At 48.0% G+C, this 13,171-nt stretch overlaps 1 protein-coding gene across 1 annotated transcript in view; it reads right to left on the minus strand.

Moving 5' to 3' along the window:
• Window positions 1-13,171, minus strand: part of NOP58 (NOP58 ribonucleoprotein) — a 182,315-nt gene that overhangs the window by 143,100 nt on the left and 26,044 nt on the right. The window contains exons 4-5 of the mRNA XM_033947006.1: window positions 1,044-1,168; window positions 600-736 (exon numbers count right to left, since the gene is read on the minus strand). Of these exons, the coding sequence (XP_033802897.1) occupies window positions 600-736; window positions 1,044-1,168 (262 nt within the window). The remainder of the gene's footprint in view (window positions 1-599; window positions 737-1,043; window positions 1,169-13,171) is intronic.

A 13,171-nucleotide genomic window follows, 5' to 3' on the forward strand; every position in this document is an offset into this window, starting at 1 on the left:
AACCTACTTCACAGTGGAAAAGGCACAATCTGTTTCTCACCCCCAAAATGCACCACCAAGGGGCCCACCGCACAGAGGGCCATCAACAAGAGCACCTCCAAGCTCTACAAGAGAAGGGGATTCTCAAAACCTGGCAGACTAGTCAGGCCAAAGGGAATCAACCAAGAGGACAGTACATAGACTGTGACCTTGGGAATCAGGCTTCCTTTACCAAAAAAACCCACACAGTTGCACTTGTCCACTCTGCACCATCTGCTGGAGTTAGAAAAATACTGACAGATTCCAGTCTGCACCTCTTATACTGGTGAGGTCACTGGAAGGTAATCTTTTTTTCTCTACCTCCATCTGATAGTTGAGGTACATAACCCACTGGTCTAGCAGATTAAAATGAAACAATTTTTAGCAAATGCAACTACATCTGAAATTTTATGCTCTATTAAGGACAAGGTTGCACTAAGGTGTTATTAAGAACAGCAGCTGGCTAAGAAAGTTATAGTTCATTATGATTTATAAGCTCTGGTTCACAGGAAACCTTCTCAACCATCATCATCCAATATTCATCAATAAAGCAAGCATAAAGTGTGCTTGTGAGAACTTACCTATGTGCCAGTCCAAGAGACATGGCAGCCATCTCACGGGCAGGAATGCCTGAGATGAGTCCCTCAACCTGATTGCGAATCCCTCGCATTAGCTCAGTCACCATGGGACTGTGGATGCAGCTTAGATTCAGTTTCTCCTGTAGGAATGGAAAAGCAAAAATGGTTAGCACCTCCTCTTTTACTAAAGCTGTGCTTCTTGATTCTTCACTAAGGGGGCCAATGGCAGGGTCTTGCCAAGTCACAAACAAAACTTCTCCACTAACCCCTGAATTTAAACTATTAACTTTATTCACTTTTATTGATGCTTTCAAGAATATGTGGCTCAAGAGTCATATTAGGGACAGCTAAAACACACTGAAAGCAAAAGCCTAGCATGCATACCTTGGAGGCTGAAAGCACCCTCAAAATGATGCAAAAGTCTAAAGATGCAAAACCAGTGCTCACCTTAATGACACCCCCAAGCTTTGCATCGCATACGGCCAGCTGCTCGTGGGCTTCCTTAGCAACGATTTTCTTCAAGACCTTCTTCAAGCCCTTACTGAGCTTCCCTTCCACTAGAGCCGTGGACGCTGCATAGGAGAAAACATCAATCACTGTCTGGGATCATGCTACTGCTGGGTCATTCTGTGTCAAGTGATCTAATTTTAGAAAAGTGCTCCACCTTGCCATCACGGGTTTTGATGAAACTTTGTATGCTGGATCTTACATGACCTAAATGAACACTGGTAAAGTTTAAGATCTGCCAGTGGAATACTTATGGAGATATAGCTCTTTGTTTTATACCATACCACAACCATGTAAGTTGCTATTAGGTGCCATCGACTCATGTTAAGAGTCCTAACGACTTGATGAATTGTGGATCTAAAAAGAAATCGGTTTTGTGCTAGTCCGGAAAGGTCCTCCAGCGTCATCCCCGTGGTTGTTTTCAATGTGTCCAGCCATCTGATTGCAGGTTGCCCTCTTCACCCGGTTCCTTTGATCTTCCCAAACATGATGACCTTCTCCAGTGATCTCTCTCTTCTGATGGTGTGACCAAAATAAGACATTCGTAACTTCATCATTTGGGCTTCAAGTGACATAGCCAATTTGATCTCTTCCAGAATCGATTTGTTAATTCTTCTGGTGGTCCACGGCACACCTAAAATTCTTCTCCAGCACCAAAGCTCAAATGAAACAATCTTCTTTCTGTCTTGTTTCTGTGGTGTCCAGCTTTCGTATCTGTAACTGACAAGTCTGATCTTCGTTTGGAGTGTTACCACCTTTGAATACTTTGTCAAGAACCTTCATCGAAGAGCGACCAAGTGCTATTCTGTGGAGTATTTCCTCAGCTAATAAAGAGCCTATATGAAAATCAAGAAGTTGCAGTGAGAACTGAATATGGCAACACTGATTGGTTTCCAATAAAACGTGATGTCAGGCAAGGATACATCTTGTCACCTTACCTGTTCAAACTGTGTGGTGAAACCATCTTCCGAAAAGCAAATTTGGAAGAAGCGTGTCAGATTCAAAGTTGATGACCGAAATATAAACAACTCAAGCTATGCAGATGATAAAACACTTATCACCAGCAGCAAAGAAAACATGCTGTTATCTACCGAGAAAAGTCAAAGCCAAAAGTCATAACATAGGATTAGAACAAACATAAACAAGATGAAGATTTTGAGCTTGAAGGCAATTGAAATCCTTTACAACAGGGATGCCCACACTTTTTGGGCGTACGAGCTACTTTTAAAATGACCAAGTCAATATGATCTACCAACAATGAAATTTAAAAAAAACAAAGCACAATGAAAGGCAGAGAAAATGTTAATTATCATTTATATTCCGGGGTTTTTTCAAAGAGGTCACGGCAGATGACTCTATGTAATGTCACCTCAGTAACAACCATACAAAAATAGACAAATATACCCCCTCCCTTTTTACTAAACCGCGATAGCAGTTTTTAGCACAGGGAGTTGCGCTGAATGCCCCGCGCTGCTCTTGATGCTCATAGGCTCCCTGTGCTAAAAAACGCTATTGCAGTTTAGTTAAAGGGAGCCATAGTGCAAAATATAGACAGCAGATATAAATTCTCAAAACGGACACATTTTGATCACTAAATTGAAAATAAAATCATTTTTCCTACCTTTGTTGTTTGGTGATTTCATGAGTCTCTGGTTGCACTTTCTTCTTCAGACTGTGCATCCAATCTTTCTTCCCTTCTTTCAGCCTCTTGTATGTTTCCTCTCCCCCAACTTTTTCTTTCTGTCTCCCTTTCTTTTTGTCTCCCTGCTCCCCCTTCTTTCTGTCTCCCTGCCTGCCCCCCTTTCTTTCTTTCTCCCTGCCCTCCCCCAAGCCACTCGGTTTGCCACCCACCGCCATCGGGGAACAGCCCCCAAGTAGAGAGCTGCACGGGAACGGGGACGACGGGAATCCCGCGGGTTCTCCCTTCGGGTCACGGGGATCCCGTGGGGACACCCCCTAGGGTCACGGGAATCCCATGGGGACGCCCTCTAGGTTCGCGGGGATCCCATGGGGATGCCTCCAAGGGTCACGGGGTTCCTGCGGGGCTGGATGTACTAAGTCGCGCGGCTTTTCTCCCTACCTGCTCTGCTTGTAGCACAGAGCCGAACGGAAGTCTTCCCGACGTCGGGAAGACTTCCGTTCGGCTCCGTGCTGCAGGCAGGGTAGGTAAGGAGGAGTAGCCTCGCGGCTCGAGTGGCTACCAAGGGAGGAGGGCAGTCCGCCCCGCCCCGCCCCGGGTGCAGCACAGCCGGCCAGGTCCCCTTACTTTTATGGCGCTTCCCCGACCGACCGACAACAGCCCTGGTCCGACAAACCTCCCTGCCCTTAACCGCAAATCTAAATTACCTTCTTACAGCAGCTGTAAGAAAGAAATTTAGATTCGCGGTTAAGGACAGGGAGGTTTGTCAGACCAGGGCTGTTGTCGGTCGGTCGGGGAAGCGCCATAAAAGTAAGGGGACCTGGCCGGCTGTGCTGCACCCGGGGCGAGAGAGAAGGAGGGGGGGAGAAGGACGCTGAAAGCACTGGGGAAGACAAAGGGGTGGAGAAGGACGTTGAAAGGACATGGGGAAGACGGGGGGGGGGTGGAGAAGGACGCTGAAAGGCCATGGGGAAGACGGGGGTGGTGGAGAAGGACGCTGAAAGGCCATGGGGAAGACAGAGAGGGAGAAGGACGCTGAAAGGACATGGGGAAGACAGAGGGGGGAGAAGGACACTGAAAGGACATGGGGAAGACAGAGGGGGGAGAAGGACACTGAATGGAAGGACATGGGGAAGACAGAGGGGGGAGAAGGACGCTGAAAGGAAATGGGGAAGAGAGAGTGGGGAAAAGACGCTGGCAGGGAAGAAAACAGATGCCAGACTATGGGGGGAGCGGAGGGAAGAAGATGGGTGCCAGACCAATTTGGAAGGGGGGAGAAAGGCACAGTAACAGAGCAAATGGAAGACGCAGAAGGAAGAGAGACAGTGGATGGAAGGAACTGAATGAGAACATGAGGAAAGCAGAAACCAGGCAACAAAGGTAGGAAAACAATTTTTTTTTTTTTTTGCTTCAGGATAAAGTAGTATATTAGTTGTGTTGATAAAAATTTATAAACAAAACAGGCTCTGGTAGAAACCTGTTTACAAAGTATGCATTCTTCCCAATTAATATTTCCAAATTAATAGTCTTTTTGCTTATTTGTAAATGGGTTTCTACCAGAGCCTTTAATTCAGTAGCATAATTAAATGAAATAACTATTTCTGGGCGGGGACGGAGGGGATTCCTCACGGGGACGGAGGGGATTCCTCAAGGGGACGGGTGGGATTCCTCACGGGGACGGGTGGGGACGGGTGAGACTTTGGCGGGGACAGGTGGGATTTCTGTCCCCGTGCAACTCTCTATCCCCAAGCCACCGCCGCCCCAAGCTCTCCTTTCAGAAGCGTCGTGCTGACCAACATTCCGCTCCCTGACGTCAATTCTGACGTAGGAGAGAAAGTTCCGGGCCAACCAGGCATTTCTCACTATTCCATCCAGCCTGAGCCCCATCTCTCCTTGATCCAGCATTTCCCTTCTGTGTCTGTCAGAATTACTATTCCACCTATTTTCCAGCATCACCCATCTTTGTGTCCATCTCAACTATATCCCTATCTCACCACTTTTTCAGAATCTTCATTTGTCTCTGTCCTTGTCTTTACCCCATGTTCACCATTTACCCTTTCAATGTCTTTATCTCCCCCCCCCTTTTTCAGCATTACTTCTGTCTCTATTTCACCTCCTCATAATGTCCCCTCTGTATCTCTATCCTTATTCAGTAGGTCTTACTTATCCTTTCTCTTATTTGTGTCACTATCTCCATTTTCAGTTTTCCCCCCTTTTCCTTTGTTACTGCACCCTGTAGCCAAAATCTTTCCACCCTCCCTCCACTACGGCCCAGCCCAGTATGAAATATTTCCTTTTGTTTCTCTCCCCTCTCTCTTTCTCTCTCTCTTCTCCTCCCTCACCCATGAGTCCTGCATCTGGCCCTCTCCCTTCCACCTGCATCCAGCCACACACCCTGTCCTGCGGCCCTCTTCAGCAACGGTGATCAGGACAGGCTGCCGACATCGAATCCTTCCCCCTGGGAGTCCTGCCTTTGTGGAAAAAGGAAGTTGAAACAAGCGGGATTCACAGAGGGTAGGCCACGACATCAGAATCTTGTGTCGATCGCTGCTGTTGCCGAGTTGCCGAAGAGAGCCGCGGAGCAGGGGGTGTGGCCGGATGCAGGTAGAAGGGAGAGGGCCAGATAGGAAGGCTGCTGGAAGAGGTAGAAGCTCCGGAGCATGACACCGACCCCGGCCAGGATGATTTCTTTTTCAGGCTGCTGCTGCCGCCCCCCCCCCCCCACCGAACTGACAAAAAACAGACTAAAGTGGATGTCCGCCGGCGTCGTCTTTGACGTCGGGGAGAGGAAGGCTGATTGGTCTGGTAGATTGGGAAAGCAACACGAGTCGAACCCGGAGCCTGGGATGGGCTCCGCATTCGACTCATGTTGCCTTTCCAATCTACCGGTCGATCGCAATTGACATTTTGGGCACCCCTGCTTTACAACTTCTATTCTATCTCCTGGGCTCTTTTCTAAACAAAGAAGCAACTAGCAGGGAGGAATACTCCATGTACAGTATCCTTGCACTATTTAGGCAACTTTGATTCAAAATATTTCTTTGGCCGTTGAGGCTAAACAAATGAAACATGGCCATATTATACAACTATTTTGGCAAATGTGGTGCATAAATTCAACAAAATGCAATGAATGAATAATAAAAGCAGTCAGAACTTCAGCTTGGGAACCAGTAGAAAATACCCACCTTAGGCTTGGAAACCTAGGTTAAGCTATCCAATCACTGACTTGGGAACCAGACAGACACCCACTGAAAATGTTGGAACCTCAATGAAGAAACCAAAACTACAGGCTTGGGAACCTGTACTAGGAGACCCACCCATGGCTGGTATTGCATAGCTATCGGGCGTGACCTCTACGGCGATGAGGTTGCTGGTTCAAATTTCTTGAATTATCAGTGGCAATGCCAACATGGACCAACACAATCAAATATTTCCCTCATTAAAAAATACAAAACAACAGTTTATAACTTGAAGAGCCGACCATATTTCGATGTTAATATGTTAATGTATGCCATTACTAAGCAAATGTCCATGACATTTGACCCTTATTTTCAGGAACTGTTTGCTTGCATTGAAAAACAAAAACAACTTTTTTATAGAGTCTGCAACATGCTCTAATAAGAGTTAGTTTGAAAATATTTCCAGAATATTTTTTTTTATAAAAGCTGTTTAAAAATACCCAATTTTGATATTTTTTGAAAAACTCAAACTTTAAATTGAAATTATAAAGTAATGAGATTAGTTTGTTTATAAGTTGAAATCATATATTTGAAAACAAAGTCATGTCACACAATAGACAAACTTTTACAGGAGCCACAGAAGGCTAAACTTTGAAATTTTTTAAACAATCCATTTTTTCGGACCACTTTGAAGTTTACATACATTAGTTTAAAAAAAAATGAAAATCCGATTTAGTTTCATTGAATAGATTGTAAAAAGTTTTATATGATTGCGGGAGACAGCGTATCCAGATTGTTCCCGAAGAGAGGCAGCGTGGGAGCCCTGCTCCGCCCCTCTCCCTGACCGAAAGGGAACATTTAAAAGAGCACAGCGCCAACGGCGCTCAGCCGTTCGGTGCGCCGACAAAGGCGCATGTGCCTTAGTGAAGCGCCTGCAGTGACGACAGTTGGATTCTGAAGCTAACAAAATAACAGGCTCCAATCAGCAGGAGCACACCAGCACTTTACGAGAGCGATGGAGGACCCAGGATCCCAGAGGTACTTTCCGGTATACTGCACAGAGTGCAATATGTACGACTACCTCCCCTTGGGAAGGCGGGAGTACATATGCAGTCGGTGTCAGGAACTGGAAAGCCTGAGGATGGAGGTCGGCAGATTGAGGGTCAGGGTCCAGGAACTGGAGGGACTGCGCACCACAGAGGCGATGAGCTGGTCAACCCAGAACACAGACGGAGCAGGCCCCATTGTGGACCAGGTGAGGGACCTCGAGAGATTCATCAAGGAGGCCTATAGGAAGGTGGAGGAACGGGACCAGCAGCTGCACAGATGGATGTCGGCAGACGAGACCCAGGATCCACAAGGCGACACCGGGGAAGGACCTAGCGGAGGAACCACGCAAGAGGAGGAGACCGCGACTCACCGGGACCCCGAGGGAGAGACACCGCACTACACCAAGGACACGGACCTGAGGCAGAGGAGGTTGCTGAGGAAAGGTAAGTCTGCTATTGTGGTGGGAGACTCGATCTTGAGAGAGGTAGACAGTCACGTAGCTGGAGGAAGGGAGGACCGGCTAGTGACTTGTCTCCCAGGGGCCAAGACATGAGACATCACTGATAGGATCGAGAGGATCCTGGACGGAGCAGAGACAGAGGAGACTGTGGTAATAATCCACGTCGGAACGAATGATGTGAGCCGGAGGAACTTCAGCATGGCCACACTGACTGACCAGTTCAGGGTCCTGGGACGAAAGCTGAAGCGGAGCACACGGAGGATAGCATTCTCGGAGATCCTGCCTGTACCAAGAGCAGATGCAAAGAGGCAGGCAGACCTCCAGGCTGTGAATGCATGGTTGAGGAGATGGTGCCAGGAGGAGGGCTTCCACTTTGTGAGGAACTGGACGTCCTTCTGGGGAAAGAGCAAGCTCTACCGGCGGGACGGCCTGCACCTGAGCACAGCGGGAACTAGACTACTGGCAGCCAATGTGAGGAAGGAGATCGAGAGGGTTTTAAACTGAGGAGAGGGGGAAAGCCGACAGCTGATCTGATGTTGACGCTGCGGACAACAGTATCCAGAACAGATGCTGAACGGGCTGACTGCAGGGAGGAAGCAGAGGGACCGGAGGATCTTATGATCAGACAGCGAGGAAAACATCAGGTAAAGGGAGCTTGCTGGGAGAAGACTAAGGGGCATGGAGACACAGGGGGACTGGGTGGCACGAGGGCGAAAGCTGAGGGCAATATAGAGGTACCACAAGGCGAGGGGGATCAAACAGAGGCTCAAGGGATGATAGCCCAGGAGGGGGCCGGTAGGGCTAGAAAACCCAGAGGAAAAGCGGGGAAGTGGGGTGGCAGGAATGTGGGGAAGCTGAAAGCTAAGAGGGTAAAGGCTGAGGGCAAAGCAGAAGCACAGGGAACGGGAGAACTGCCCGAAATCCAAGGGCAGGCGGCCCAGGTAAATGCAGAGGTGGAGGAAAAACGACGGGACCTACGGGACCTGCGGTGCTTATACGCAAATGCAAGAAGCCTCATGGCCAAGATGGGTGAACTAGAAGTTGTGGCCAAGGGGGAGGACCTAGATATAATTGGAATTGCAGAAACCTGGTGGACAGAGGAAAATCAATGGGATGTGGCGCTGCCGGGGTACAAGCTCTACAGGAGGGACAGGACCCACAAGAAGGGGGGAGGCATAGCACTATATATAAAGGACTCTATCCACTCGGTCGGGATGGATATGGCAACGAAGGCAGAGGGGCTGGAATCGCTATGGGTCAAATTGCCGGGAAACAAGGGTGCAGGCATAAAACTGGGGCTGTACTATCGCCCACCTGGTACGCCAGAAGGAGTCGGACACGACTTGGAAGCGGAACTGAGACAGGAATGCAGGACTGGAAGTGTAACAGTGATGGGGGACTTCAACTACCCGGGAATAGACTGGAGTACGGGTCACTCCAACTGCACTAGGGAAACAGGATTTGTAGAAACTGTGAGGGACTGCTTCATGGAGCAACTAGTCAAAGAACCGACGCGAGGGGGTGCTACTCTTGACCTCATCCTAAACGGATTAGGGGGGCCTGCATGAGGGGTAGAAGTGGGAGGACCACTAGGCAACAGTGATCACAACGCGATCAGATTCACATTAGAAAGGGGGACACCCATAGAAAGGAGGACCGCAACAACTGTGCTCAACTTCAAGAAAGGGAACTATGTTGCTATGAGGGAAATGGTGGGGAGAAAGCTCAGAAACATCTTTAGGATGGAGACTGTGGGAAGCGCCTGGACCCTATTCAGGGACACCCTGCAGGAAGCACAAAGAATGTACGTCCCCAGTTTCAGGAAAGGCTGCAAGAACAAGCGATCAAAGGACCCGGTTTGGATGTCAACTGAAGTAATGAGGGCAATAAATGACAAAAAAGTATCCTTCCGGAGATGGAAAAAAGGACCCAACGGAGGAAAATCACCAGGCGCACAGGAAATGCCAAAAGGAATGCCACCGAGAGGTTAGAAAAGCGAAAGGGGAATACGAAGAGGGGCTGGCCAGGGAGGCGAAAAACTTCAAGGCATTCTTCAGTTACGTAAAGGGGAAGCGACCAGCGAGAGAGGAGGTGGGGCCGTTGGACGATGGGGATAGGAAGGGAGTGATTAAGGAGGATAAAGAGGTAGCTGAGAGGTTGAACACGTTCTTCTCGTCGGTTTTCATGAGCGAAGACACATCTAATATACCGGACTCAGAGGAGCTCATGAGTGGGGAACAGGCCGAAAAATTGGAGCACATAGAGGTAAGTAAGGAGGATGTCCTCAAACAGATAGATAGGTTAAAATGCGGTAAATCACCGGGCCCGGACGGGATCCACCCACGGGTTCTGAAGGAACTAAGACAAGAAATAGCGGGCACAATCCAGCATGTTTGCAACCTATCCTTGAAAACTGGTGAGGTACCAGAGGACTGGAAATTGGCGAATGTCACACCTATCTTCAAGAAGGGATCGAGGGGTGACCCCGGGAACTACAGGCCGGTGAGCCTGACTTCAATTATAGGGAAGATGATGGAAGCAATGATCAAGGACGGCATTTGCGAGCACATCGAGAGGAATGGCCTACTGAGAACAAGCCAGCACGGATTCTGTAAGGGAAGGTCGTGCCTAACGAACCTTCTGTACTTCTTTTAGGGAATAAGCAGTCGGGTGGACAATGGGGAACCCATAGACATCATTTACCTCGATTTTCAAAAGGCTTTCGACAAGGTGCCACATGAAAGGCTGCTTAGGAAGCTGTGGAACCACGGGGTGGGAGGGGATGTGCACAGATAGATCAAGCACTGGTTGTCAGGTAGACTGCAGAGGGTCGGAGTGAAGGGCCAATATTCTGACTGGCGGGGAGTCACAAGCGGTGTGCCACAGGGATCGGTGCTGGGGCCGTTACTCTTCAACATATTTATCAATGACCTGGAAAAGGAGGCAAAGTGCAAGGTTATAAAATTTGCAGACGATACCAAACTGTGCGGCAGAGTTAGGTCCAGGGAGGAGTGTGAGGACCTGCAAAGGGACCTGGACAAGCTGGAAGACTGGGCAAACAAATGGCAAATGCGCTTTAACGTGGAAAAATGCAAGGTCATGCATATAGGGAAAAAGAACCCGTTGTTCAACTACAAATTGGGGGGGGCATTGTTGGGAGACAGCAGACTTGAGAGAGACTTGGGTGTGCTGGTGGTTGCATCACTGAAGCCATCTGCACAGTGCGCAGCAACCTCGAAAAAAGCCAACAGGATGCTGGGCATCATAAAGAGGGGCATAACAACCAGGACGCGGGAAGTCATCATGCCATTGTATTGAGCGATGGTGCGTCCACATCTGGAATACTGCGTTCAGTATTGGTCGCCGCACCTCAAGAAGGACATGGGGGTATTTGAGAGAGTCCAAAGGAGAGCAACGAAACTGGTAAAAGGGCTGGAACACTGCCCATACGCCGAGAGGTTGGATAGGCTGGGGCTCTTCTCTCTGGAAAAAAGGAGGCTCAGGGGAGATATGATAGAGACCTTCAAGATCATGAGGGACATAGAGAGGGTGGATAGGGACAGATTCTTCAGACTGAAGGGGACAACAAGTACGAGGGGGCATTCGGAGAAACTGAAGGGAGATAGGTTCAAAACAAATGCAAGGAAGTTTTTTTTCACCCAAAGGGTCGTGGACACTTGGAATGCGCTACCAGAGGAAGTGATCAGGCAGAGTACGGTACAGGGATTCAAACAGGGATTGGACGGATTCCTGAGGGATAAAGGGATCGTGGGATACTGAGGGAGGAGCTGGGATGTAACACAAGTATAGAAAGCTAACCAGGTAATAAGTATAGAAACCCAACCAGGTCGTGCATGTGCAAGACCAGAGGGTTAGGATTTCGACGGGAAGATAGGACTTCAATGAGAAACCAAGGTGGCAAGGGAGCCCCTTCTGGTGATTCAGACAGGTCGTGACCTGTTTGGGCCGCCGCGGGAGTGGACTGCCGGGCAGGATGGACCTATGGTCTGACCCGGCGGAGGCACTGCTTATGTTCTTATGTTCTTATTGCCAAGTTTCATTTGTTTAGTTTCAAAGATCAATGAAATATTTTGACTCAAAGTTGTCATAATTGTGCAGGGATACTGTAACAGGGGTGTCCAACCTACGGCCCCGTGAAGTATTTTGTGCGGCCCTGATCGAGGGCGATGCAGTGATTTCCTCTGCTGTCCCCGGGTGTTTACTGTCTTGCCGGCTCCCTCCTCTGTCTTGCTGCAGCGTTTGTGCGGCCCCAGAAACATTTTTTTCGGCCAATGCGGCCCAGGGAAGCCAAAAAGTTGGACACCCCTGCTGTACATGGTCATGGTATGGTATCAAACAAAGAGCTATATTTCCACAAGTATTCCACTGGCGGATCTTAAACTTTACCAGAGTTCATTCAGGTCATGTAAGATTCAGCATACAAAGTTCCATCAAAATCCATGATGGTAAGATGGGGAGCCCTAGATCACTTGACACGGCATGACTTTGCTCTCCAGAAAGAGGAAAGAAATCCCTGCTCAAACTACCTATCCCCTGCACCCTACAGTAAAATACAGAAACTGCTTCAAATAGTGCTAAGAAATTGTTTCCCCAATAATCATAATGAACAGAGATGGAGGGGAAGATAATGTTTTTACTTTTATTCCAAAGAAGTGCTATACTGGGGGAAAAGGCTGAAGAAACGTTTTATTTATTTATTTGTAGAATATAGCTCTGCCTATACAAACAAATTAAGAGTCCTCAGGTGTTCAAATTTTGATATGACTACCTGAACAGAGATTGATGTGTAGCACTTTTGAAAGCTCCTCTGGATTGTGCCTTCCTAAACATACTAATCACACATTGGGGAGCTGCTGGGCTGATCTTCAGAACCCAATGCAGGCATCATATTGATACATGTAAATATAGTAGGTTCTTGGAAGGAAACTTTCTAAAATTTGAGGGTACTATCATACCATACCAGCGCCCAGGTGAAAAAATGTTTCTGCACCCTATGGAAACTTCGCACCATCAAACGTTACTTCGACCACCTTTCCTTCCGTCTACTTGTCCAATCTCTGATATTAAGCATTCTAGACTACTGCAACATCATTTACCTGGGATCCTATAAAAACACCATTAAACGCTTAAGAATAGTCCAAAATGCGGCCGTTCGCCTCATTTACGACCTCAAAAAATACGACCATGTAAGCCCCTATTACACCAAACTCCACTGGCTTCCAGTAGAGGCAAGAATCATCTTTAAGTTCGCCTGCCTCTGCTTCAAAACTCTAACCGGCTCTTCTCCTATCTACCTGTCTGAGCACCTTGAAATAGCAGGCCCCTCCCGCACACAAAACGCCTACCTGTTCACCTTTCCCTCCCTAAAAGGCTGCCTCTACAAGAGGTTCCTTGATAGATCCCTAGCATTCAAAGTGGGCAAATGGAACAATTGCCTAACCGCCCTCATTTCCAACTCTCCACCCTACCAATTGTTCAGGAAGTCATTAAAAACTATCTCTTTGACAAATTCCTCTAACTTCCCTCCCCCTCCCCTTGAAATGCCTCCAAACTCTGAACCCTCCTACCCTGCCAAGCCACTATAGGGCCTCTCTTAATAGATTCTGTTTATCTAAATGGTCTGTCCTTGTTACACCTATATATTATAAGCCTTATCATTGCCATGTTTGTAACTTCGCTGTAAATGTACAGTCTCTTCTTCTGTTAACCGCATTGAACT

The sequence above is a fragment of the Geotrypetes seraphini genome, chromosome 5, assembly GCF_902459505.1.
Source record: "Geotrypetes seraphini chromosome 5, aGeoSer1.1, whole genome shotgun sequence".
Classification (NCBI taxonomy): domain Eukaryota; kingdom Metazoa; phylum Chordata; class Amphibia; order Gymnophiona; family Dermophiidae; genus Geotrypetes; species Geotrypetes seraphini.